The sequence below is a fragment of the Lynx canadensis genome, chromosome A2, assembly GCF_007474595.2.
Source record: "Lynx canadensis isolate LIC74 chromosome A2, mLynCan4.pri.v2, whole genome shotgun sequence".
NCBI lineage: Eukaryota > Metazoa > Chordata > Mammalia > Carnivora > Felidae > Lynx > Lynx canadensis.
Window position 1 is genome coordinate 95,066,070 of NC_044304.2, and position 25,762 is coordinate 95,091,831.

General features: G+C 37.0%; 2 protein-coding genes across 7 annotated transcripts in view; one reads left to right on the forward strand and one right to left on the reverse strand.

Moving 5' to 3' along the window:
- Nucleotides 1-24,774, reverse strand: part of KRIT1 (KRIT1 ankyrin repeat containing) — a 42,456-nt gene extending 17,682 nt beyond the window's left edge. The window contains exons 1-10 of one of the 4 annotated variants that reach the window (XM_030307937.2): nucleotides 24,284-24,774; nucleotides 19,164-19,267; nucleotides 18,066-18,225; nucleotides 13,273-13,365; nucleotides 12,039-12,168; nucleotides 10,100-10,343; nucleotides 9,790-9,905; nucleotides 9,417-9,560; nucleotides 2,442-2,598; nucleotides 1,427-1,534 (exon numbers count right to left, since the gene is read on the reverse strand). In XM_030307937.2, coding sequence (XP_030163797.1) covers nucleotides 1,427-1,534; nucleotides 2,442-2,598; nucleotides 9,417-9,560; nucleotides 9,790-9,905; nucleotides 10,100-10,343; nucleotides 12,039-12,168; nucleotides 13,273-13,365; nucleotides 18,066-18,225; nucleotides 19,164-19,265 — 1,254 coding nt within the window. In that variant the 5' untranslated portion in view covers nucleotides 19,266-19,267; nucleotides 24,284-24,774. Of the gene's footprint in view, nucleotides 1-1,426; nucleotides 1,535-2,441; nucleotides 2,599-9,416; nucleotides 9,561-9,789; nucleotides 9,906-10,099; nucleotides 10,344-12,038; nucleotides 12,169-13,272; nucleotides 13,366-18,065; nucleotides 18,226-19,163; nucleotides 19,304-24,283 lie in introns of all 4 variants that reach the window. The other 3 variants (XM_030307941.1, XM_030307939.1, XM_030307940.1) reach the window with 3 other exon arrangements.
- A 55-nt stretch (nucleotides 24,775-24,829) lies between these two features.
- The window catches only part of ANKIB1 (ankyrin repeat and IBR domain containing 1), a 148,672-nt gene continuing 147,739 nt past the window's right edge, over nucleotides 24,830-25,762 (forward strand). For 2 of the 3 annotated variants that reach the window (XM_030307944.1, XM_030307945.1), the window contains exon 1: nucleotides 24,830-25,338. The gene's annotated coding sequence lies outside the window, so the exon portion shown is untranslated. The remainder of the gene's footprint in view (nucleotides 25,339-25,762) is intronic. The other variant, XM_030307942.1, reaches the window with a different exon arrangement.

Sequence of the window (25,762 nt, forward strand, 5' to 3'; positions counted from 1 at the left end):
GTATCTTTTTATATTTGATTTTAGCCAAAAGGTCGAGAAGCGATTTCATGTATCTTTTTAATTTAGTGTTTTCATTTTCTTTGTGTAAATACTCAGTAGTGGAATTACCAGATCATATGGTATCTCTATTTTTAATTTCTTAAGGAACCTCCATACTGTTTTCCACAGTGACTGCACCAATTTACATTCTAAGACTGCACAAGGGTTCCACCATTTTCTCCAAATCCTCACCAACACTTCTTATTTCTTATCTTTTTGAAACTAGCCATTCTGATTGGTGTGAGGTAATAGCTAATTGTGGTTTCTCAATATATCCTCAATACGTTTTTATTGTCACTGGAAGTAACTCAATATGTTCTCAACACATTTTACTATATTGGAAGCCCCCAAATAACTTCCAGGCCAGTTCATTTTAGATAAAAGTACCTAATTCCTCTTATCGTGTTCATTTAGAATATAAAAATTATGCCAGGAATAATAATGTTTTCTATATAATTAGAAAATAAATTGAGGGCACCTGGGTGGCTCAGTCGGTTAAGAGTCTGACTTCGGCTCAGGTCATGATCTTGTGGTTCATGAGTTCGAGCCCCACATCAGGCTCTGTGCTGACAGCTCAGAGCCTGGAGCCTGCTTCAGATTCTGTGTCTGCCTCTCTCTCTACCCCTCGCCTGCACACACACACTCTCTCTCTCTCAAAAATATATAAACATTAAAAAAATTTCAAAAAAATTGTAATGAAGTATAATAGAAGGGTGCCTGTACTGTTACCTACTTCCTTGACTTTGTCTTGTGCTCATGGAACAGTATTTTGACAAAATCTGTTGTGTGGTGAGTTTGTGTGTTTATATTCTTAAAGGCAGAGATCATATGTTTACTCTTTATCATTTGTCACTTTCAGCATTTCAAGGTGTTAAATTCACAGAAATACTCCACAAATACTTATTGCCTAACTGATGGAAAGGTCTGGAAAGGCTCAGAGATTATATTTGTTGAGATCAAACTTTTACACTTTATCTGTTGATATAAATCCTTTTATCTGGTTTGCAAGTTTTCACAGTTTTTAAATTAATCATAATTTTATCATAACTGTAACTATTAGGCAAACTGAGTTTTTCTAATTCTTAATTCTTCTCTATCTTAATGTTATTGCTAATTATTTCAGACATTATCAAGTATTGAGATTATACTGGAAATTAGGTTAATTTTAAGTGCTTGAAAGATTTATCATGCAATTTTATTTTGTTATTCAAGAATAAATGTCTTAATGTTAGGGATGATAACAAATTTAATACTTAAGAGATCTAACTATGAGGTTTTCTAAAAGCAATAAAGAAACCATCCATCCATTCCACTCTTGCCACAGATCCTCAAATTACTTATTAATTTAAACAGTTGGTGTGGCTCTATTTCTGAAAGTAATTCTTACTGGTTTGTTAATGGCTTCCTTCAACAGTTTTGCAGCTTCTTCCCAGTTATTTTGTTTGTTTTCTTCACAAATATTTAAGGGGGATCTTCCTTGTTGGTCCGTTATGTGCTAGAAACATTGGAAAAAATAAAAATATAAAGAAAAAAGTATTACAGATAAATGGTATTGTAAGTGAAAATGTCAGTTTCACAAAAAACAGACTTTTGTCAAGTATTAAATATTAACCACACTTAGCACATACAATACTTAAAATAAACATGAATTGATAAAGATGAAAGACTCAAAGCACTAATCAATGTGATTATTGTTTTTTTAAAGTTCTGATTATAAGATCCAACAAAGGTTTTGTTTAAAGCGATTATTTTCCCCTTTAAAATACTTATTAACACAAATTCTGAAAAATGGGTGGAAATTCTTTTTCTTTCTTATTTTTTTGAGGAAATACCACGTAACACAAAAAGAGGTTAAATTTTATGTATATGCAGGAGATTGATGGTGGTGACGATTGCACCACAATATGAATGTAATTAAAAAAAAGAGGTTAGAGTGGAAGAGAGCCAAAGCATAAGAGACTCTTAAAAACTGAGAACAAACTGAGGGTTGATGGGGGTGGGAGGGAGGGGAGGGTGGGTGATGGGTATTGAGGAGGGCACCTTTTGGGATGAGCACTGGGTATTGTATGGAAACCAATTTGACAATAAACTTCATATATTGAAAAAAGAAAAAAATAAAGAAAAAAATAATAAAATAAATAAATTTAAAAAAAAGAATGTAATTAATGCCACTGAACTATACATCTAAAAATGGCTATAATGGTAAATTTTATGTGGGGCATATTTTATCACAATAAAAACATGTATAAAATCAAAGCTTATACATAGATATTATGTATACTACATACTAAGTAAAATTTATTTTTTTCAGTTGGTTTCTCAAGTATACAATTGAACATTTTAGTGTCATTACTGGTTATTCATTGCTTAGACATTTAAAAAAACCCTGGAAAATAACTTACTCTGTCAATTTCTGGATGGTTTAGGAGAATCTGTACTATTTCAGCATGTCCTCCTCCAGCAGCAAAATGAAGAGGAGAACTAAGCTGTCCATTTAAAAGGTTTGGGTTGCACTTTCCTTTCTCTAACAATATGCGAGTGGCCTCAACTTTTCCATACCTGTAAAAAAAAAAAAAAAATGAAACTTACCCCCCAAAATAATCTGAAACATTAAAAAAAATTATTATTATCTTTAATATTTATTTACTTATTTTGAGAGAGAGAGAGAGAATGTGCGTGTGAGCAGGAGAAGGGCAGAGACAGGAGAGAGAGAATCCCAAGCAGGCTCCACACTGTCAGCACAGAGCTCAACACAGGGCTTGATCTGATCAACTGCAAGATCATGACCTAGAGCTGAAAACAAGGGTTGGATGCTTAAACTACTGAGCCATCCAGATGCCCCCAAGATGTTTTAAAAAGTTAAATCTCAGACACTATCTCAAAGAAATTTAAGATCTTTTTTTAGTAAGATACTGACATAAATGTTTTTCAGTGTCTAAGCATTTCTTATGAATTCTTCTGGTTCAATTCAACTGTTTCTGTTTCTGATCAACTAGGAGGGACTATAATCTCAAATACAAGATGAGAAAGAACTACCACATGCAAGGTACAAAAATTATAAATTAAGGAAATAAAATTTTTAGTCAAAAATAGGTTCAGAATCAGAATGTAACTCATAAATAAACTTCATAATGCTTTTCACTTAGGTCTGATTGTGATTTGTAAAATAAGCCCAAAGATATAATTTGATATGTAGCTGTTGTATTAGGCAATGTGGGAGACATAAAGATGGAGAAGATACATGGTCTCTGCTTGGATAAAGGCTTACCGTGTAATCACAGAGGTAAAACAAAAACATTGGATAAGTTACATTATGCTGTAAAACTTAAGAAACAGCTTAGAATAACAACAAAATAAGCATTGTTTATTTCTCAAGTCAAAATGATATATAACTAACACTTTAAAAAAATGTCAGAAAAGGCAAGACTTCAGTCTAAGACTTCCTGAAATGTTTTGATAGAAGAATTAGAACTGGACTTTAAATAGGAAGGAACTGAAGAGATGCTGAAGAGAGGTAAAAATATTTTAGGTAGGGGGAAAAAGAGTAAGTAAACAAAGACCCAGAGGAGTACAAAGCATGGTGGGTGTCTGGATTGCTTAGTTGGTTAAGCACCCAGCTATTGATCTCAGCTCAGGTCTTGATCTCATGACCGTGAGTTCAAGCCCTGCAATGGGCTCTGCACTGGATGTGAAGCCTACTTTAAAAACAAAAACAAAAACAAAAACAAAAACAAAAGAGTACAAAGGCTTGTGTCAGACACAGTTGAGTCCACAATTTGGTCAGAGCCAAAGACTTCTATAAGGCTACAATCTGAAGCAATATTGGAAAAGTATATTCATTGTTTGTAAATAAATGGGTGGGAGGGGGAAGGGGAAAGGGAAAGGAAATTTGGTACATTTGAGGGAAAATTACACATCTTTAAAAGTGATTTGATTTGCCATCCACTTTCCTTTCTTCTCCTTTCACATATCCTTCTTATACCCTAAACCTGCCACTTGTATGCTACTCTTTTTTATTCATTTCACTTTTTGCTTATGTTCTTTGCTATTCTTGAGATGTCCTTTCCCTCCTCCTCATTTTGTTTAGGTTAAATTCTGTTATTTCTCAGAAACAGTTTAAAATCTTCCCCTTCTATAATCTCACTACCTGCAGCATTTCATTTTTCATTCTTTTGTGGGACTTATTTTATGTACTTTCCCCCTTATTATTCTGGAACAATGGGTAGAAAACCTTTTTCCTTCTTAAATATATTTTTTGAGGAAATACAATATAACACACAAAGAGGTAGCCTAGAAATTCCTGGAGGGTAGGTACACTGGCTCTGCATTCTATAAACTGCCTTACACACAAAAAATGAGTGAACTGTTCAGTAGGCATTTGAAAATGCATGCTTAGTACTCAGGAGGAAGGCAAAGGCTTGGCATATCTATCTGAGAATAGGCAAATTCATCTAACTGAAAAGAATTACCATTAAGGCTGGGAGAATGGATGAAATCCTTCTGAGAGAGAATTTAGAGAAAAATTATCTTAGACCAATGAAATGCATCTTGAAAAACAATCTTTCAGGACAGGAAAAGACACGTCTAAGACAGCAATTCAAGAAGTAATACAAATAATTAATATAAACATACATTCTGTATGATGCTTTAAAGTTTTCAAGGTACTTTCATATATAATTACTTAATATAATCTTCAAAACAACTTATGAGGCAGGCAGAAGTATTTTTATTGCTCAGTTAAGAAAAATGAAACTCGAACCAGGTAAGTAGCTTTCTGAAGGTCCCATGGTTACTAGCCAGTGTTAGAATCCAGTTTTCTGAATCTTAGTATAGCAGTTTCCATACGATAACACACGCTTAGGTCACAGAATGGAAGCGAGTATTTCAAGAATACTAATAATGTAACAATAATAATTTGCATTTGTATTGACCTTCATTATAGCTCCATTATGCCCCTTCAACTCCAATTTGTTCTTAGAATGAAGGGATGGTCAACAGTATTTAATGCTGGAGAGCAGGGAAAGAGACTAAAATCTCAGAAAAGTTTAAGAAGGTTCATGAACAGTAAAAAAAGAGACAACAGTGAGTGTGACCCACTCACCTTTGAGATGTAGCAGTGAAAGGAAGGACAGAAACGGGATAGTGGCCAGAAAAGGCAGCAGGGCCAAATTAATGTTCTTTTCAACGTTATTTATTTATTTTTGGGACAGAGAGAGACAGAGCATGAACGGGGGGGGGGGGGCAGAGAGAGAGGGAGACACAGAATCGGAAACAGGCTCCAGGCTCTGAGCCATCAGCCCAGAGCCCGACGCGGGGCTCGAACTCCCGGACCGCGAGATCGTGACCTGGCTGAAGTCGGACGCTTAACCGACTGCGCCACCCAGGCGCCCCTTAATGTTCTTTTCAAGAGGGAGAGACCACACATGTTTGAAGGCAATAAAAAAGAAAATGCAGAAAAGGAGAGAGTGAATTTAATGGCAAACAAGGACTTTTACTTGCATACTGAATGACACAGGAGAGAGATGAGAACAAAAACTATACAGAAGGACATTTCTGATGGCTTCAATTTTCTTTGAAAATAGGGGGGTAAAACTACCTGATAAGAGGAGAGAAAGGAAGTAGTGGGAGTTTAAGTGCTTATGACTACAAAGGTTTAGAACAGCTCATAAGGGAGGACTAAATGGCTGACAGGATAAATGAGACCAAAAGGATAGACAGCTAAGCTACTGTGAAGATGGGGTAATTTGAAGGGAATAAAATACTCATAGTTCAAAAATACTCTCTAGCAATAACATGAAACCTAAAAATAGGATCAGAGAAAAAAGACATTGATTTGAGAAAGGTCATAGATTATGTGATGTCGGTGAAACATTTACTGAGTGGTTGATAAGTTACCCATATGGGAAGAAAGGCAACTTAAACAGTTTTGGAAAATAGTACAGAATAGTTTTCAGGTAGATGGTCACCAATATGAGAATTTTAAAAGCTTGGAGTAATCTTAGGGGTGGTCCTTAAAGAGTGATCTGGGAACCCCTGAGAATCCCTGAAATCTTTTCAAGGTATCCTCTAGGTCAAACATACGTTAATAATAATACTAAAATGCTACTGATCCTTTAAACTTTCACTTTCTCTTAAGTGTACAGTGGGATTTTCAGGAAGCCATGTGACATATAATACTGCAACAAATGTAGAACAATTCTACTCTTCTCATTAATTTTTTTTAATTTTGAAAAATATGGCATATTTCATAAACATTTTTAAATGAATTAATAAATACTTAAAATATTTTTCAGGTTTAACTTCTAATATGATAAGCAACACTAGATATAATTTACATAAACAAAAGCTCTTTGGGATTCTGTAACTTTTTTTTTAATAATTTTTAAAAAGTTTCTGTTTATTTATTTTGAAACAGAGACAGTGCAAGTGTGGAGGGGCAGAGAGAGGAAGAGAAAATCCCAACCAGGCTCTGCACTGCCAGCACAGAGCCCAAGTGGGGGTCCAACCCACAAACCACGAGATCATGACCTGAGCTAAAACCAATGAGCCAGCCAGGCATCCCGGGATCCTGTAACTTCTGAGAGTGAAAAGGGAGTCCTGCCACCAAAATGTTTGAGAACCATCAATCTAATAAAAACCCTCACTTTAAGATGAGAAAATAGACCAAGAGGGGTAAAACATCTTGTCTAAGCTTATAAAGTTAGGCCTCAAATCCAACTTTTAATGAGATAACCTAGTATTCCCCTCCTCGATCCTTATACTAATTAGGGAATAAAAGTACATTTCCAAGATAAAGTAATTTAAGTTCTTACTAAATGGTCGAATCTACCTTCATTCAAATTCACATTAATTAAATGATTCATCTGATGAAAGTATTGCAAGGTGGCCCATACTACTCCTGATATATTAAATATGGTTATTATTTCTAACTGACAGAAAATGTTATCTAAGGATAAAACTCTTTTCCTTGGTATACTGTAGTAGTAAGATTTTCCAATTAAAAATACTATGGGTTAGGGGCGCCTGACTGGCTCAGTTGGTTAAGACTCTTGATTTTGGCTCAGGTCATGATCCCAGAGTCATGGGATTGAGCCCCATGTCAGGCTCCACACTGAGCATGGAGCCTGCTTGAGATTCCCTCCCTCCCTCCCTTTCTCCTTCCCTCCCTCCCTGTCTCTCTCTCTCAACCTCTGCCCCTTTCCCCAGCTGGCAAGCACACACTCTCTCTCTCTCTAAAAAAAAATAAATAAACAAAATAAATAAACTACAGATTTATAAATTTCAGATTTAGATATTAAAATCTTTAAATTTTTACAATATTTTAATAACAGCCAACATTTATTGAATACTTATTATGTGCAAGGTACCCTCAAAGCATTTATTTGCATTTTCTCCTTTAATCTTAAGAAATATATTAAGTTCATCTTGTAGATAAAGACACAGGTCCTTAGAGACATTAAGTAACTTCCCAAAGGTCATACTTTTAGGAAATAAGAATTATTACAACTAAAACCTAAGTACATTCCAAAGAACATTAAATACTATACCATACTTCTGTTTTTATGTAATACTTAAAAATATTACCATTCTTTTATTAGAAAATAACCCATGCCACAAAAAAGGACAATATTAACCAAATATAAATTTGGGATTTCTCAACTAAAATTCTCTGCCTCCATCCTTCCCAATTCCACAGTGTACTTTCTTGTGATTTGAAGTATATTCTCTACCTCTTTTCGTTTAGTTCCATATAAGGCACGTGATTTCTTTTTGTACTGCTGCTGCTACCAATATTTATTAGTAATCTGAAGAAACAAACAGAAGTTCAGTTAAAAAATATTTAGGGTAGGGATGCCTGGGTGGCTCAGTCGGTTGAGCGTCTGACTTCTGATTTCTACTCAGGTCATGATCCTAGGGTATTGGGATTGAGCCCTACTTTGGGCTCCGTGCTGAGTGTGGAACCTGCTTAAGGTTTTCTGTCTCTCTCCCTTTGCCCCTCTCCTCAGCTCAAGCTCTCTAATAAAAAAATTAAAATATATACGTGTGTGTGTGTGTATAGATATATATACACATATACATACATATGTATACAAATATACGTATATGTACATATATATATTTAAGGTAACTCCAAATATGAATAGAAGATTCCCTGTAATGGGAAAACAATTAAGAACACACAGAATAAAGAAGCCTAGTTTTGAGGAAATAGAAAAAAAATTAAGAGCATATTTCTTGAATAAACTAGCATAGTTTTAGGGAAACAGCATATTTTTTAAGAGAGAAAAGATGTATATTAAAAGCAACTATATTTAGCTACTGGATCACAAATTTTGGAATCAGTGAAATCAAAATAAGTTTGAGCAATGATCGAATTAATGCCTTTACATATAGATAAACAGACACGGAGAGGTGAAATATCTTGTTAAATGTGGCTCAGATAAGACGTAGTGCACATTTGGGGCGCCTGGGTGGTTCAGCTGGTTAAGTGTCTGACTCCTGATTTTGGCTCAGGTCATGATCTCACAGTTCATGAGTTCCAGCTCCACGTTGGGCTCTATACCAACAGCTCGGAGCCTACTTGTGATTTTCTCTCTCTCTCTCTCTCTCCCTCTACCCCTCTCAAAATAAAGAAATAAACCTTCAAAAAGAAAAAGTGGACATTTAACAGGCAGTGAATAATGTAGGCACTTCTTAAACTAGCCAAGGAAGTTCACTTTCAACAGTAACTCAAAAGCAGCTTACCCATAAGAAATAATGGTAAATCACTTCATTACATCCTTTTTAGAGAATAAACTATAGCTAACGCTTAAATACTGTAATGAACACAAGTTCACAGTGAGTAGAAAGAGTTAATAACCCCAATCTTGTGAGTTAATTCCACTTAAAAAAAAATAAAGAATGGAAGGCTTTGATTCTAATGAAGGCTTTTGGGAGTTTCTCGATGCCACAGTTTTCCAAAGTACTAAATGGATACTTATCTAATATGATCAACATCAAAACATAAGTAGTTACCTCATGTAAGTTTTATAGCAAGAGAAGAGTAAAACAAACATTTATCTAATACAAAACAATAGAAATTACAAGGGTGAATAAAGGACCTACTGCTATATAATGACACTTGCTAGTGATTAGCTATTACACAGGATGACCTGGTAATGCATAAGAACACCAATGATACTTTTCTCATGGGGCAGACCTTGTAATTCTGAACAGTGGTATGTATATATAGTAATCAGATATCTAAATAGAAAGCTCATAAGGCAAACGTGGTAGAGAAAAAGGAGCTGGAATGAGAATAGTTCTGAAAAGAAGCACTAACGTTTATAACTAAAGATTCATTCCTTCTAAGAAAAAAAAAAAAGTAATCCATTTACCAGCATGCATAATGAATGGGCGCCCAGTGGTCACTATCTAATTGGTTGACTGAAAATCTTTCATTGAGAAGACGGTTTAGTAATTCTGAATCTCCTTCACAGGCACTTCGATGGAGAGGAAAGTCATCTACCCACTGTCGTTCCCTAATTATTAAAAACAAATAATTTTTTTTTTAAAAGCACTTTTGAAATTCAAACTGTTTCAAAACAAACATGATATATATATGAAAGCTTTGGTCACTTAGCAGCTGCAAACTAAATCATCTATGCAATGATTACATTGCATACTAATTGCATATATCATTTTAAACAATATTTTAACATTAGAATATAAGTTTTAAAAAAGCAATGTGGAGTAAAACCAAAACAGTACTTGTCTTCTGTGACACTGCTCATGCTTCTCTGCCATTTTTCTTGTTTGGGAATTTGGATTTTTGAGTAGTCTGGAGCTCCTAGACCAAAGTATGGATTTATTACCACTTTATCTACCTAAAACGGGAAAATAGAAAAAACAAAAACCCCTTAAGAGCTTCAGATACTTGGCTTTAATAGACATATATACAACTAACTGTATATGTCATCTTATGGTTACAATTAGTAACAGGTATATTTACCTTAGGAAAAAATTACATTTGACATAAAATGTCTTTTGAAATCAGAGCCAAAATTCATTCAACTCTTACCCGGTTCGTATATTGAAGATCTGATCCAAACAAAGGGTTGTAAATACAGGTATCTGCTTTCTCTAGGGCTAACATTTTACTCTTTATTTCTAGTGCACTGTAGCCCATATGTAATGAGTTTTCCATTTGACCTGATTCAGTAGCATATGCAGGGTTTATGACATTAGTTTTTATCCGCTCAAGAGGAGAAGGCCGGAATAAAGCTGGAATAAAGTGAGATTGTGCATGGCGTTCATCTAACCACCTGGCAAAATAAAGAAGAGGTAGTAGAAGTATTTGTTCAAAAGTGAAGATGAAGAAAGTAGACCATCCAACTCTGATGTGTGATACATTCTTTTTTTTTTTTTAATTTATTTATTTTTGAGAGATAAAAACAGAGCATGAGCAGGGGAGGGACAGAGAGAAAGAGACACAGCGTATGAAACAGGCTCCAGGCTCTGAACTGTCAGCACAGAGCCCAAAGTGGGGCTTGAACCCACAAACTGTGAGATCATGACCTGAGCCAAAGTTCAGTAACTAACTGAACCACCCAGGTGCCCCTTTAAAAAAATTTTTTCTTGTATTTATTTTTGAGACAGAGAGAAAGCACAAGTTAGGGAGGGGCAGAGTGAGGAGACAGTATCTGAAACGGGCTCCACACTGACAGGAGAGAGCCCAATGTGGGGCTTGAAATCACAAACTGTAAGATCGTGGCCTGAGTCGAACTCAGATGCTTAGCTGAGCCACCCAGGTGCCCCCTATTGTGTGATACATTCTAATATCACATTCAGATTTTTATATTTTTAGCTAGTGTTAAATACTTCATTTAGTATTAATCAAAGTTTTTGTTAATAGACACAGCAAACTATTTTTAAAGATGTTTATACCAGGGTACCTGGGTGATTCAGTTGGTTGAGCATCTGACTCTTGATTTCAGTTCAGGTCATGATCTCACAGTTCGTAGGTTCAGTCCCCGCATGGGGCTCTGCGCTGATAGCATGGAGCCTACTTGGGATTCTCCCTCTCTCTCTGCCCTTCCCCCACTTGTGCTCTGTCTCTCTCAAAATAAATTTTAAAAAATGCATATACCATTATAATAAAACGCCTTTCAAAAAACATGAAGTACTTTTAAGATCTGAACCATTGAGATGTAGGTGACATTTGCTCTGTTGTTACAGAAAGACAAAGGCATGATAGGTTTAAACAACTTGTCTAACTTACTCTTGTCTACTCTCACTCAGAGTAACTCAATACTAAATCTGTCAGAACAACTAGAGGAGCCATTTGGCCCAGCATTAGGGAAAACAGAAAGAGAACTTCAGTCTATTGCTTATTTAACTGTTTAAAAAAACAACTTTTTTTTAATGTTTATTTTTGAGAGAGACACAGAGCACGAGCAAGGGAGAGACAGAGAGAGGGAGACACGGACTCCAAAGCTGGCTCCAGGTTCCCAGCTGTCAGCACAGAGCCTGACACGGGGCTCGAACCCATGAACTGTGAAATTATGATTTGAGCTGAAGTCAGATACTTAACCAACTGAGCCACCCAGGCACTCCTAATTATTTTTAAAGACATAATTAGTTCTATTGAACTACTGCAGTGGAGGAAAGATGGAAATAAGAGATCTCGTATAAAAGTAGGAGGGAAAACAAAGGCAGTGGTTAACTCAACTTGAAGATTAAAACAAAAAAACAAACAAAAAAATCCCCCAAATCTAGTTTTATATCAAGGAATCTTAATCCTTCATCCAGGGCAGTCTTTGTCATTTTTGAAAAAAAAATTAGCCCATTGTAAGCAAACCAGGAAAATCCTGTCTTTGGAGCTTTTCATTTTTATATTTTACTTCAAAAACTTACCATTGTGTTACATACATATTATTTGCTTCTGTTCTAACAGAGCTAATTTCTACTATGAAGCTGTATTTGGCTTATTAAAAAATATTTTTAGTGGTATTTCTTACTTATCCAAGGCTATTAACATCCTTGCTGTAAGTGTAGCAAAGTGACTGCTGGATTCACTACAGACTCGCATAATATCTTGTAAGCAGTAAAAAATTGGGCATCCTGGAGTATATGTATATTTAGTATTATCTGAAAAAGAAAAATGAATAATGTCATCACGTATAAGGTTTACAATAACATATTTTTCATTAAAAAAACAGTTAAGTGTAACATGAATTGTTTTAGATTTGGATTTAGAAGACCTTGATTAAACTGATGACCAGTTCTGTGACCTTATCCACTTGGAATTAGAAGACCTATATTCTTAGAGGATTACAGAAGTTGTTTCCTTGTTTTCTTCCTTAACAATGTAGCAAAATTCTGATTAATAACATTTCCAACACCATTTAAAATACTGCACTTCTTAGTCTAAGTATGACTGGGAAAAAAATATATATAATTGGAATGCCAGAGCTGGCTAATAAAATATGTGTAAGTACTATGTTAGCAGCAGGCTGATGGCATATCCCCACTGGGTCATTAATTTATCGTCAGTATTATTACTGCCTTATAGGAGAGTAGTACTCTAAAGTTTCCAAAGTGATCTTCACACCTAATACCTTAATTAATTCTTCCAGCACAATGAACTTGGGTAGGAGCAGATACCCATCTTACAAACAGAGCTGAGGCTTAAAGAGGTGATTTGCCCAAGAGCACAAAATTAGTAGGCTACATGTTCTGCACTGAAATTTAGTAATTTTTCAATTATTCCAGGATGTCAAGGGCTCAAATTTTTACATTTGATCTAAAGTCTTTAAATAATACCGATACTGTTTGTTGGGCAGAGTATTTTAGAACTGTTATTAACACCTTCTTATACCAGATAGGTCCTGATGATAGTCTGTTAATTTTCCAAAATAATGAAATATCTATTTCTAGTCATATCCTTTGAAAAATCCCTTATAACCTGAAAACTTTTTATTTCAATTATGGCTTCCTTCCTCACTTCTGTATTCTATTTTTAAAACTAGAAACAAAAACATTACTGTTTAGTCCAGAAGGCTGAATATTACTTTGAAATCAAAACATCTTTTTTTAAGTAACAAATTTCCCCACCTTCTACTAATTTAAAAATACGTATTTTACAACAATATTAGAATAGTAACTATGAATATAAATTCCTAAATTCCTCAGGAGATTTTAACTTAGTGTCTAAAATATATAAAGATCCATAAGGTAAATCTTAGACTTTACCTTTGACAACTGATGGAACAATAAATAATGCCGCTTCTCTGCCGATCTTCTCTCCATCCAGAGGAAATTTCTTCATTAGGACCACTCGTTTTCCTAACCATTTGATTAAAAAAAAAAAAAAAAAAAAAAAAAAGGTCTTTTAAATTTTATAAATTACCTTGAGAATTAGAAAAAAATACTTTAATTCCAATGTAGTTAACATCTAGTGTTGTAGTAGTTTCAGGTATATAATATAGGAATTCAACAATATCATATATTACTTAATGCTCATCAGGATAAGTGCTCTTAATCCCCTTCACCTATTTCACCCATACCCCCTAGCTACCTCCCCTCTGGTAACAACTAATTTGTTCTCTATATGTTAAGATTTGTTTTTTTTAGTTTATCCCATTTTTTATTTTTTTTAATTTTTTTTAACGTTTTTTATTTATTTTTGAGACAGAGAGAGACAGAGCATGAACGGGGGAGGGGCAGAGAGAGAGGGAGACACAGAATCGGAAGCAGGCTCCCAGCTCTGAGCCATCAGCCCAGAGCCCGACGCGGGGCTCGAACTCACGGACCGTGAGATCGTGACCTGAGCCGAAGTCGGACGCTTAACAGACTGAGCCACCCAGGCGCTCCCCCATTTTTTATTTTTTGAGAACTAGAAAATTTTTTAAAAGGCAGCATTAAGAGGAGTTAAAATAGGGGCGCCTGGGTGGCGCAGTCGGTTAAGCGTCCGACTTCAGCCAGGTCACGATCTCGCGGTCCGTGAGTTCGAGCCCCGCGTCGGGCTCTGGGCTGATGGCTCAGAGCCTGGAGCCTGTTTCTGATTCTGTGTCTCCCTCTCTTTCTGCCCCTCCCCCGTTCATGCTCTGTCTCTCTCTGTCCCAAAAATAAATAAACGTTGAAAAAAAAAATTAAAAAAAAAATAAATAAATAAATAAAAGAGGAGTTAAAATATAAAAACAGCCAATTTTATTATATGCCCTAATGAAAACTCTTAATCCTGATAATAATGCAAATTATTCTGTGCACAATCAACCAAGTAGATTCATGGTCCTGGTCTTGACTAAAAGAGAAGCTTCCTATGTATAGCAAAGAAAACTGTCCTGCTAAAGACTGACAGAGCAGCTGAATAGCAAGGCACCCTGCAGTCAAGAGCCATATACAGTACTTCCTCATTCAGCTGAGATACAGATGGGAAGAATTTTACTATGATCTCAGGTAGATAAGGAGGGTGGTATATGTAAGTTGCAAAGTCTTAAAGTTAACACTCAACCTCCACCCTCAATGTCAGTGTTTATTAAAATCTGATTGGGCTACAAACTACTACTGTATTCTGAATTGTAACCTCCATTCTTAGTGTTTTTCCAGATTTGGCCACAAGGGGGCTACAAATAATAACCTACAAATCGTGCCCTCTAAAACCTCTCATCTGGACACCTTTGCCATGATTTTTGTCAACTCTTCCAGTTTCCCCACTCCAAGATACAGAAACTTGTTCCTGACCCAAGTAGGAAGACTGACTGGATACCTTCTATGGACAGGTAGATAATCTAAGAGTTCAAGCAGCTTCATTTATTCACAAAATACTGGAGTCAATATATGTGATTATTATAGCCCCCAATTATTTTACAAATTGGACATGTGTACAAAATATAAGTGTTACATAGAGGATAACATCTAATAAATTTCAGAGGCAATTTCTTTTGTCTAGCTTGAGGTCCTGTCCCACTTTATCTTTCCTGTTTTGCTGCATCCCTAAACCCAGTTCTGATCCATTGTTTAATTGCGTACTTTGCAAATGACAGATGTAATGAGATCTGTTGTGGGGAAAAAATAAAAGCACTGACTACAAGTTGGGAAATGAAGGTTCTAGTCCTAACTCCTCCACTAATGGGAGTATGACCTTAACGAGTAATATCCTGTCTGCATTTCCATTTTACAGATGTGAAGATGACCATATACCAACTCACAGGACCAATTTAAGAATTTCATTAAAGGCCACCTGGGTGGCCCAGTGAGTTAGGCATCCAGCTTCAGCTCAGGTCATGATCTCTCCATTCCCGAATTTGAGCCCTGCATCGGGCTCTGTGCTGATAGCTCAGAGCCTGGAGCCTGTTTCAGATTCTGTGTCTCCCTCTCTGTCTCTGCCCCGACCTTGCTCATGCTCTGTCTCTTTCTGTCTCAAAAATAAATAAACGTTAAAAAAAATTTTTTTTAAGAATTTCATTAATAAGTAGGGGTGATAGTGCTTTTATAAACAATATATAGCACTGCACAAAAAATTAAGGTATAACCACTGCTATTATAAAGTCTTTGTGATTTACATGTGATGCTTGTATAAGGAATCCTCTTACTCTACAAAAATATTTCATATATTTAGAAAACTCAATACAAAAAGTATAGTCAGGATGTGGTATGGCTTATTATAACTAATATAACTAGTTAGGTTAAAGTTCGCCATTTTAATTTCTCTTATTAAAAGCTCCTAGAGGTGCCTGGGTGGTTCAGTTGGTTAAGCGTCCAACTTCAGCTCAGGTCATGATTTCACAGCTTGTGGGTTCAAACCCCGCATCGGGCTCTGTGCTGACAGCTCAGAGCCTGGAATCTGCTTTGGATTCAGTCTCCCTCTCTCTCTGCCCCTCCCCCGCTCATGCTCTGTTTCTCTCTCTCCATTTCTCTCTCAAAAAATAAACATTAAAAAAATTTTTTACATCTCCTGGAAAATCTTCTAAAAGCACTACCCATTTCTCTGGGCCAGAGGACATCTTTGTTAACAATGACATCACTCCATCCCCCTTCTGGGTGAATGGACTGAGTGGCAGAGTATGGCTAATTCACATAACAAATTATGACTCGTCTGTCTTAGCTCAAATATGTGATCTGGATATATGTCTCAGGAATTTGATCTCAGGATCAATCCTGATAACTACAACAATTTGGCAACAGTAGAACAAGTCTAGATGAAAATTTATCAGAGAAGTTCAAGACTAAGGTAGAAAAGACTGACAAATTTGTGGTGTCCAAAAAGAGCCTTTTATGTGCCTTGATCACCAACAAGGATAGTCCCCTTTTTAGCTAAGATCAATTTCTAGATCATTTTATTAAAAAATCAATCTGATGATTAGGGAAAGGAGATCTCTTTAAGGGACTTAGAATATGTATCAGAGATCTATAAATTTATGCAGTAACTTATTATAACTGAGTTGTAAGGCCTTAGAGCCTCTACCCTTCAGGCCCTCTTAGGGAGATTACCTATTAGAAAGGTAAAAAAAATATGGGAGCACCTGGGTGGCTCAGTTGGTTGAGTGCCTAACTTTGGCTCAGGTCACAACCTCATGGTTCACAAGTTCAAGCCCTCTGTCGGGCTCTGTGGAGACAGCTCAAAGCCTAGAGCTTGCTTCAAATTCTGTGTCTCCCTCTCTGCACCTCTCCCACTCATGCTCTGTCTCTGTCTCTCAAAAATAAACATTAAAAAAAAGGTAAAATATGGTGAATGATACTCTAAAAATTATGAATCAGAGGCTTACAGTTCAACTGTCTCTAGACAACAAATACCCAAAATAACTAATAACTGAAACCACAGGATTCAACCCTATCTCTGCAACATAAATAGTCTCTTTACTGAAAACAGATGAATTAGACAATTTCTAGACAGAGTAACAGAAAAAAAAAAACACCGCATAAGCTTTAAAAAAAAAAAAGTAGGCACAGACAGGTATGCCTTACCTCATCAACAACTGTTTTCAGCAGCTATTTGACTGAAATTGGCTTTAGCTTCTTAATAATAATGCCTGAATCTTGGACATAGTTTATAATTTTTGTAACTTTTTTTTTTTTAAACATTTATTCATTTTTGAGAGACAGACAGAAACAGAGCGTGAGTGAAGGAGAGGCAGAGAGAGACACACACACAGAATCTGAAGCAGGCTCCAGGTTCTAACCTGTCAGCACAGAGCCCAACACGGGGTTCCAATTCACTAACCACGAGATCATGACCTGTGCTGAAGTTGGACACTTAACCGAATGAGCCACCCAGATACCCCAATTGGTTAATTTTTAAACAGCTTCCTTATAAATAAAAATTGTAGTTCAAAGACACTTAAATTGAAAACTATATTTCTCGTAAAAGTGATTTGAATTTTCTCTTAGTTTTCAAGACACCCCTTAGTTTCCTATCTCTACTGAACAAATCATTAACACTGCAACTTATTTAAATATTTTTCAACTTAAAAGAACATTACAGTCAAGTTATTTCTTGAAGGGCTTTGCTACACCTTAAAAAAAAGTTTTCTGAGTCTTTTTCAAGCTTTTTTCTTTTTTTTAATGGAAAGGAACATAAAAAGAAATTGATTTTTTTTTTTTTAAAGATTTTATTTTTGGGCGCTTGGGTAGCTCAGTCAGTTAAGTGTCCAACTTCAGCTAAGGTCATGATCTCACAGTTCACGGGTTCAAGCCCCACATCAGGCTCTGTGCTGACAGCTCATAGCCTGGAGCCTGCTTCAAATTCGGTTGTCTACCTCTCTCTCTGCCCTTCCCCCGCTCCTACCCTGTCTCTCTGTCTTTCAAAAATAATAAACATTTTTTTAAAAAATAAAAAATTTATTTTTAAGTAATCTTTAAACCCAATGTGGGACTCGAACTTACAACCCTGAGATTAAGAGTCACACACTCTAAAACTGAGCTATCCAGGCTACCCAAAGAAATTGATCTTAATATATTTTTAAAAATATCTTTCTCCACAATCAGTTGAAGGAAACTGTATTAAAAAAAAAAAAAAAAGAAAAAGAAAAGAAAAAGTTTCCTACCTCTGATACCCTGGTTTGCAGGAGAAATTGGTTTGGTAGTTTCTACTACATAATCCAATATGCCTTGTGTTACTTCACTGTTGCCTTGAAGTTTAGTTTCCAATAAAACTTTCTTTCTCTTTTTTTTCTGTCCTTCAATGGGAACTTCATGCAACAAAATCTTAGATGAGAAAAATATTAAAATTTAAAATAAAATTTACTTGCCCTAGATTATAATAAGCCAGCAGTCTTTCTTAACCCTAGCTTCATATTAGAATATCCTGGGAAGCTTTTAAAACAATAGCAATGCCTAGCTTCATCCCAGACCTGTTAAATCAGCATGTGTGGGGAGTGGGGCCCTGGTAGTGAAAGTTTTAAAGTTCCCCAGGTGATTCAACAGTACATTCAGGATTGAGAACTGGTAAGCCAGAGCATTACTGAAGCAGCAACCTCCTGAGAACCTCTGCAATATCCTTTAATAGGTTTCAGATAACTAACCTTAAGAAAGCAATTTAAGCTAGAGAAATTAGCTGGAGTTAGAAGTATTTTGTGATGCCTAGAATCTGTCGCATAGAAGAGATAATTCTGTTTTAGGTTTTGTTGTTGTTGGGTTTTTTTTGGCCTCAATCACGTTTATTAGTATATGTAATACAATTCCGGACTACAGAGAAGTAACTTAATTGCTTAAAACTTTAACTAAAGTTAAAAAGATATTTTAAAATGAACTGTTAAAAAAGAGTTCTTTGGGGAAATAACCAAGAACAATATTTACATTGGAACTTGGAATAAGCTGACTTTTGCAATGTTTTTTTTTAATTTTTGAGAGTCATTTCATAAATTGTACTTTTTAAAAATTAAATTTATACATTATAAAGAAAACACAAATGACTGCCTTTAATATCCAATAATTTACACCTATCAATTAAATAATGGTCACAAGGCATGCAACAGATAAGCAGACGGTGAGGAGCAGAGATTTTAGAAGCATCAGTTCTACTTTTCCAAGATCTAGGTTGTCAACCAAAATTCACAGGATATGAGAAGACTATATATGTAAATGAAAATAACCAAAAATGACATTCAATGGTAGCAAATCAAATGTTAGTAAATTGTTCTCACTTCATAGGACTTAGCTCTGTATTCCCGAGAATTGAGACTGGCAGTATTCTTTGGACGAATAACAGCAACATATGCATCTTCTATGTTTTCTGGATTTCCCATTGCTTTATAAAACAAACAAACAGAAATCCTCTGAAATACTAAAAAACACATAATCAACATAATCAGTTTGAAAAACAATTTCAAAAATAACATGTTTATTTTTCTATCTTAGAATATATATACTACCTAAAAGGCAAGCCAGAGATGACGATCTTACCACTGAACTATTCAAAATCTTAGCTTATAATTTTAAGATTTTTCTCATGTTCCTTTTTTCCTTTTCTGTGAAAAAATTTAATGGAGATAATAATTTTGTATGTCTAAACTGTGTAAGAATCTGCCTTTTGGACCTAAAAAAAAAAAAAAAAGATTATAAAATGTCTTATAAATACTAAGCAAATAATGACCTGAGATAATAATTCAGAATTCTACACACTTATTTTCCATAAATTACACCAGTAAATGCCATATTGTTAAAAGCTTGGAAGCTGGAAATAGGCAGCTGCCATTGACATTCTCTCCAAAATCTTTAGAAAGAACTTCGATATTTGACATTTGGATTAGCTAAAATATACCTTACAAATTTTCTTTGGAGATGCCTATTGCAGAATCAAAAACACTTGGTCAGTTGATAAAATCTTTCTGATGATGATTTAAGAATCTTTTCCACTTCCATTATCAATTCCCTAGATAACTCCAACTTTTTCTTCCAAATATGTATTTTACACATGCACATGCACACGCTTGTGTGCACACACACACCTTTTCCCCAGACTAATTTAAGTATCCACTGGTGAATTTCCAAAAAGTATTTGAATTTCAAGCACTTTCTTGGTTGTTTAAAAAAAAAAAAAAAGACACTGTGTTGTGAATACATTGTATAACATATGTAGCATAATTACACAAACCTTTTTTTCTGTTAAGCACCTAAAAGAGAAATCAAGTAATCCTTTATCTTCTAGACACAATATAAAATAATCAATTCCTGTGCTGATAAACTTCCATTAAAAAAAATGGGGAGGGGTGCACCTGGGTGGCTCAGTCGGTTAAGCATCTGACTTTGGCTCAGGTCATGATCTCAAGTTCGTGGGTTCAAGCCCCACGTTGGGCTCTGTGCTGACAGCTCAGAGCCTGAAGCCTGTTTCGGATTCTGTGTCTCCCTCTCTCTCTGCCCCTCCCTCATGCATACTCTATGTCTGTCTCTCTCTCTCTCTCTCTCCCTCAAAAATAAATAAACATTTTTAAAAATCTAGGAAAATACTTTATTAATACTCATAATTTCTCTGGAATATATAGTACTACACAGTCCACTCACCTTTTAAAACATAAACAAATGTGATGTAATAGAAAAAAGGCACAACCATGAGGGTTACGGTATTTTGTTTTTATATCATTTAATGTTAACATATCCTCCAAAGATTCTAAAAATTGATTTTCAAGAAATATTCATACTTGAATATTTTAAATACACACATTTTCAGTGACATGAAACAAGAAAACAAAGGCTTAATTAAGTTAGGAAAAGAACAAAAGTTGTTAACATATCAAGGCAGAAACACATGCAGAGGGATTGGAAAAGAATAACTTGAGCTAAAAAATAATAGAGAAAGGTATAACTACAGTTAGCAATATGTTTAGACTGAGTTTTAGATAAAAGTTCAAGTGACTAAGTATAGGAAATAGGTGACATTTTGTTATGGCTCATTCTATTCTGAAAAATGCTTAGGTATAACTGGTAATGTTCCAAGCGATAAGGTCCTACAAATATATAGAAGTGGTTCTCAACTAAGGGTGGTACCCTACCTGGGATCATTTGAAAGCATTTCTGGGTTTCACTTTGGAAAAGTAGGGGCATTTCTGGTTTTCACTTTGGAAAAGGGGAGGTGTACAAATGCCATTTAGTCCCCATGGGCAGGCTTGTTACATTTCTTTGCTATTCCAGAAAGTTTAACAAAACATCAAAAATACTTTTTTTTTCCCCAAAGGAATGATTTTCTTTTAGGTTTATTTATGGGAGAGAGAGAGAGAGAGAGAGAGAGAGAGAGAGAGAGAGAGAGAGAGAGAGAGAGAGAGAGGTTTATTTATGAGTGAGAGAGAGAGAGAGAGAGAGAGAACAAGCTGGAGAGGGGCAGAGAGAGAAAGGGGACAGACGATCCAAAGCACAAAGCCTGCTTGGGATTCTGTCTCTCCCTCTCTCTGCCCCTCCCCGACTCTCTCTCTCAAAATAAATAAACTTAAAAAAAAAAAAATTTGCTATATTGAGTACAGATGAACAAACTAGAGCCTTTTACACAGGAGAAGAAGAGAAGATTCAGTATGTGAATATGGGTATTGCAAATTTAGTAAGCAGAAGTCAAAGTTGACAAGATGACTTACCAGTTTACAAAGTACACGCTAGTAGAAATTACCAGCAGTGGAAAGAAAAGCAAAAATGAACTGCTGGGACCTCATCAACATAAAAAGCTTCTGCAGAGTGAAGGAAACAATCAGCAAAACTAAAAGGCAACCGACAGAATGGGAGAAGATATTTGCAAATGACATATCAGATAAAGGGTTAGTATCCAAAATCTATAAAGAACTTTGCAAACTCAACACCCAAATAACAAATAATCCAGTGAAGAAATGGGCAAAAGACATGAACTTTTCCAAAGAAGACATCCAGATGGCCAAATGGCACATGAAAAAATGCTCAACATCACTCATCATCAGGGAAATACAAATCAAAACCACAATGAGATACCACCTGACACCTGTCAGAATGGCTAACATTAACAACTCAGGCAACAACAGGTGTTGGTGAGGATGCGGAGAAAGAGGATCTCTTTTGCATTGCTGGTAAGAATGCAAACTGGTGCAGCCACTCTGGAAAACAGTATGGAGGTTCCTCAAAAAATTAAAAATAGAACTACCCTACAAACCAGCAATAGTACTACTAGGTATTTATCCAAGGGATACAGGTATGCTGTTTCAAAGGGGCACATGCACCCCAATGTTTATAGCAACACTATCAACAATAGCCAAAGTATGGAAAGAACCCAAATGTCCATCAATGGATGAATAGATAAAAAAGATGTGGTATATAGATACAATGGGGTATTACTCAGTAATCAAAAAGAATGAAATCTTGCCATTTGCAACTATGTGGATGGAACTGGAGGGTATTATGCTAAGTGAAATTAGTCAGAGAAAGACAAAAATCATATGACTTCACTCATATGCGAACTTTAAGAGACAAAACAGATGAACATAAGGGAAGGGAAGCAAAAATAATATAAAAAACAGGGAGGGAGACAAAACATAAGAGACTTCAAAATATGAACAAACAGAGGGTTACTGGAGGAGTTATGGGAGGGGGGGATGGGCTAAATGCATAAGGGGCATTAAGGAATCTACTCCTGAAATCATTGTTGCACTATATGCTAACTAACTTGGATGTAAATTTAAAAAGAAAATTAAATTAAAATAAGTAAATAAATAAAATATTTCACTTATAAAAAAAAAAAAGGAAATTACCAGCAGTGATCAGAAAGTATATCTTCGTAAGTAAAAACCAAAAATTGGGATGTTATGTTAGGTCTCTGTAAAATGTTCCTGAGACAGAAAATGATCCCCTTTCTTCATCCTTAAACAATGTTTCTCAATCTTTTGTTTAACTCCCGTCAACTTGAAATAACCAAACCAAGCCAAACCCACAAAATGTTTCTATTCACATAGTTGAAAATCACTGAGAAAGCATATTTTTTATCCCCACCAGCCAAAGTGATTTTATCAAGTTGTCCTTGGGTTTTGTTGCTTTCATTTTCTCAATATAACACTTAATATGTTTTAAAAATAATGTGAATAACGCTTACAATGCTTACTATGTACTAGACACTATGTTAAGTGCTTTACATACATTAATTCATTGTTCCCCCCTAAACCTGATGAAATAGGTATTATTACTGTTATCCCCATGTTACAGGAAAAAAGCTGAGGTAGAGTAGCTAAGTTATTTGACCCTTCCCTATTCCCTTGGAACAATTCACTATTTTATAGCATTAAAACGTTAAAGAGAAGAGATGGCAACTAAATTATCAGTAAGAATTCCTCCATAGGGATTTATTGACCATAGAAATCTCATCCTTTTGCTAAAAAGAGAGGAATTATTAATAAAGTAGAACAGAAAATAGCCATTGGTGCTACTTCTAAGTAAGCTTGCTTCCTCCTTGTCCCTCCCACCAATTCTAATCATCACTTATCATCAAGGTCAACAAGTGTCACTGATAATTTTCAAAGGCTTTCTTTCTGTTAAGTGACATTCCGTTCTGTAACTTAAGATATTTAATAATCTTCAAATTGCTTTTGAAGGCAATTACACTAAATATGGCTAATACAGAAGGAACTAAGTAATACTGACATCGGGAATCAAATGAAATCCTACAGTGAACACCAATGTTACTTAAGGTTATTTGGGGGAGCATAATTTCATACATAGTGTACTAAATATGCTGTGTATCAGCTGCCACTATAGTTCTGCAACCCAATATTTAGGTGAACCAACTAACAGTAAAGCATGGTGTGAGGGCTGGAGAAGATCATGGAATGAATCGTTTTTATACTTTTTTGAAAACATATTTGAATTTTTGTCATTTCCCCCAAATAAGATGAGGCCACCAAGGCAGTTAAGAGACTATAGATTCAAAGAGAAAGAAGCATTTGCAAACAAATTGTGAAGGCGCACAAGTTCTCTAAGCGAGTCAGAAGGGAATGGGAGTGAGATCCTGAGTTAGGCCATCTAGATCAATGATTTCTTTTGAAGATAAATACACCATAAATAAAAAGCAGAGAAACCCCAAAGCCTCAAAAGATAGAAGTGTTAAGAGGTTAGATGAGCTGGAATGACAAGTTGTGAATCGCCTTCGCCGAAATGACAAAAACAAAAACAACAAAAAAATCTCCAACATTCTGCCAGATTTTTCCTCCGCCACCACCCAACGTCCACTACCGGGAAAGGACGTGCACGTCTCTTTGCTCAAAGAGCTGCCACCCCAGAAGTGGCTCTGGCCTCTGTTACTACTTTTAAGAAATAAATTCCTTGCCTGGAGAAACTAGATGTGGAGGTAGTTCAGCCTCCCACCTCTGTTTTCCCTCGCGGGAATCTGGTTCTCGCTCCTCCTCGTCTCACCCGTGCGGGCGGCCGAGCACTTCCAGGACCGCTACATTCAACTCACTGGGTGGGACAGTCACCTGCGGGGCGGGGTGCTGTCACCGCTTTCTCATTCCTCCTTCCTTCTCTTTCCCAGCAGCCAGGCCTAACTTCCTGTGACAGGAAAACCCTCCGTAGCCACCAGAAGCCTCCTGGAGTGTTCGGCCGCTCTTCCCAAAATGCGCCTCAAGCGCTCGAGTCTCTGGACTCGGAGAAACTCTTGCCGCCTAGTTCTTTATTGGCCTTCCCTCTACTCGCACCTCAGCACCATATCACACTCTCCCGAAAGTAAGGGTTTCCAGGTCTTCAAAAACCTTTGATTTCCATATCGCCGCTACCGGGGCGAGGAAATCACTTCCGGGTTTATGCGCCTTGCAGCGTCGCGGTTGGCGACGGAAAAGCTTCCGGGTCGACGGGTTAGCTGCTGCCGTTCCTGCTGCTTCCCGCTGGGGCTGCGGGCTGTCTGGTGCTGGTGGTGCCGGCGGCTCGAGGACGGGGGTGGCAGCGGCCGGCACGCTAGCGGCTGAGCCGGAGGCGGGGGTGGGGAGGAGGGCGGCCCAGGCTGCGTGCGCGCGTGCAAGGCTGGAGCATGAGCCGGACTTGACCGCGAGGCGGAGGCAAAAGCCACCGCCCCCTCTTCCCCTCTCTTGAGTGAGGCGGCGCGGCGGCCAGAGAGGGATGGGGGGCGCCCGCCCAGTCTGAGCCTCGTCGCGGGTGCCTCCGTCTCACGCAGCGTTCCTCGCGGGCCTCTAGTGCGCACCCTCGGCCCCAGCAGCCTCTGCCCGGCGCACTCCGGCCGGCGAGGAGGGGGCACCCGCCTGGGTGGGTGGGGCGGGAGGGTACCTGAGGTCACCTGCTCGGCGCGAGAGGCTGAGGCGGCCACGGCGTTGGCAGAACTGCAGAGCTTCGGGGTCCACCTGACCCTTATCCTCAGCCCGGGAAGTAACCGTAAGTCTCAGCTTCACCATACGAATGTGTTTGAGATTATCTCAACCCTTTTTGGGCTCTGAGTTCGGCGCTGCCTAGTCCACGCCCTCCCGGGTCTCTTACAAATGTGTCTCCTTCCTCTTGTGGAGGATTGTACCTCTGCCTGTCCCCATCCTTGAATAGGCAACAGCCTCTGTTGGTCCCATGGGGCTTTTCTCCCAGTGAATTTCCAAGTCTCCGTGGCACGTCCCATCCTCGTCCAGATGCAGTTCCTTGTCCCTCTGTCCTCAAAGATCTGTGTTCTCCCCCTTTTTTATCTGTATCCCAGACCTCGCAGCCTCTCCCGCCCATCCTTTAAGACGTGGAAAGCCACGGGTTGGGCAGATCTCGTGAACTAGAGGGTCTTGAGTGGATGGGTGAAAGTGCTCTGTAGGGTTGTGATGGG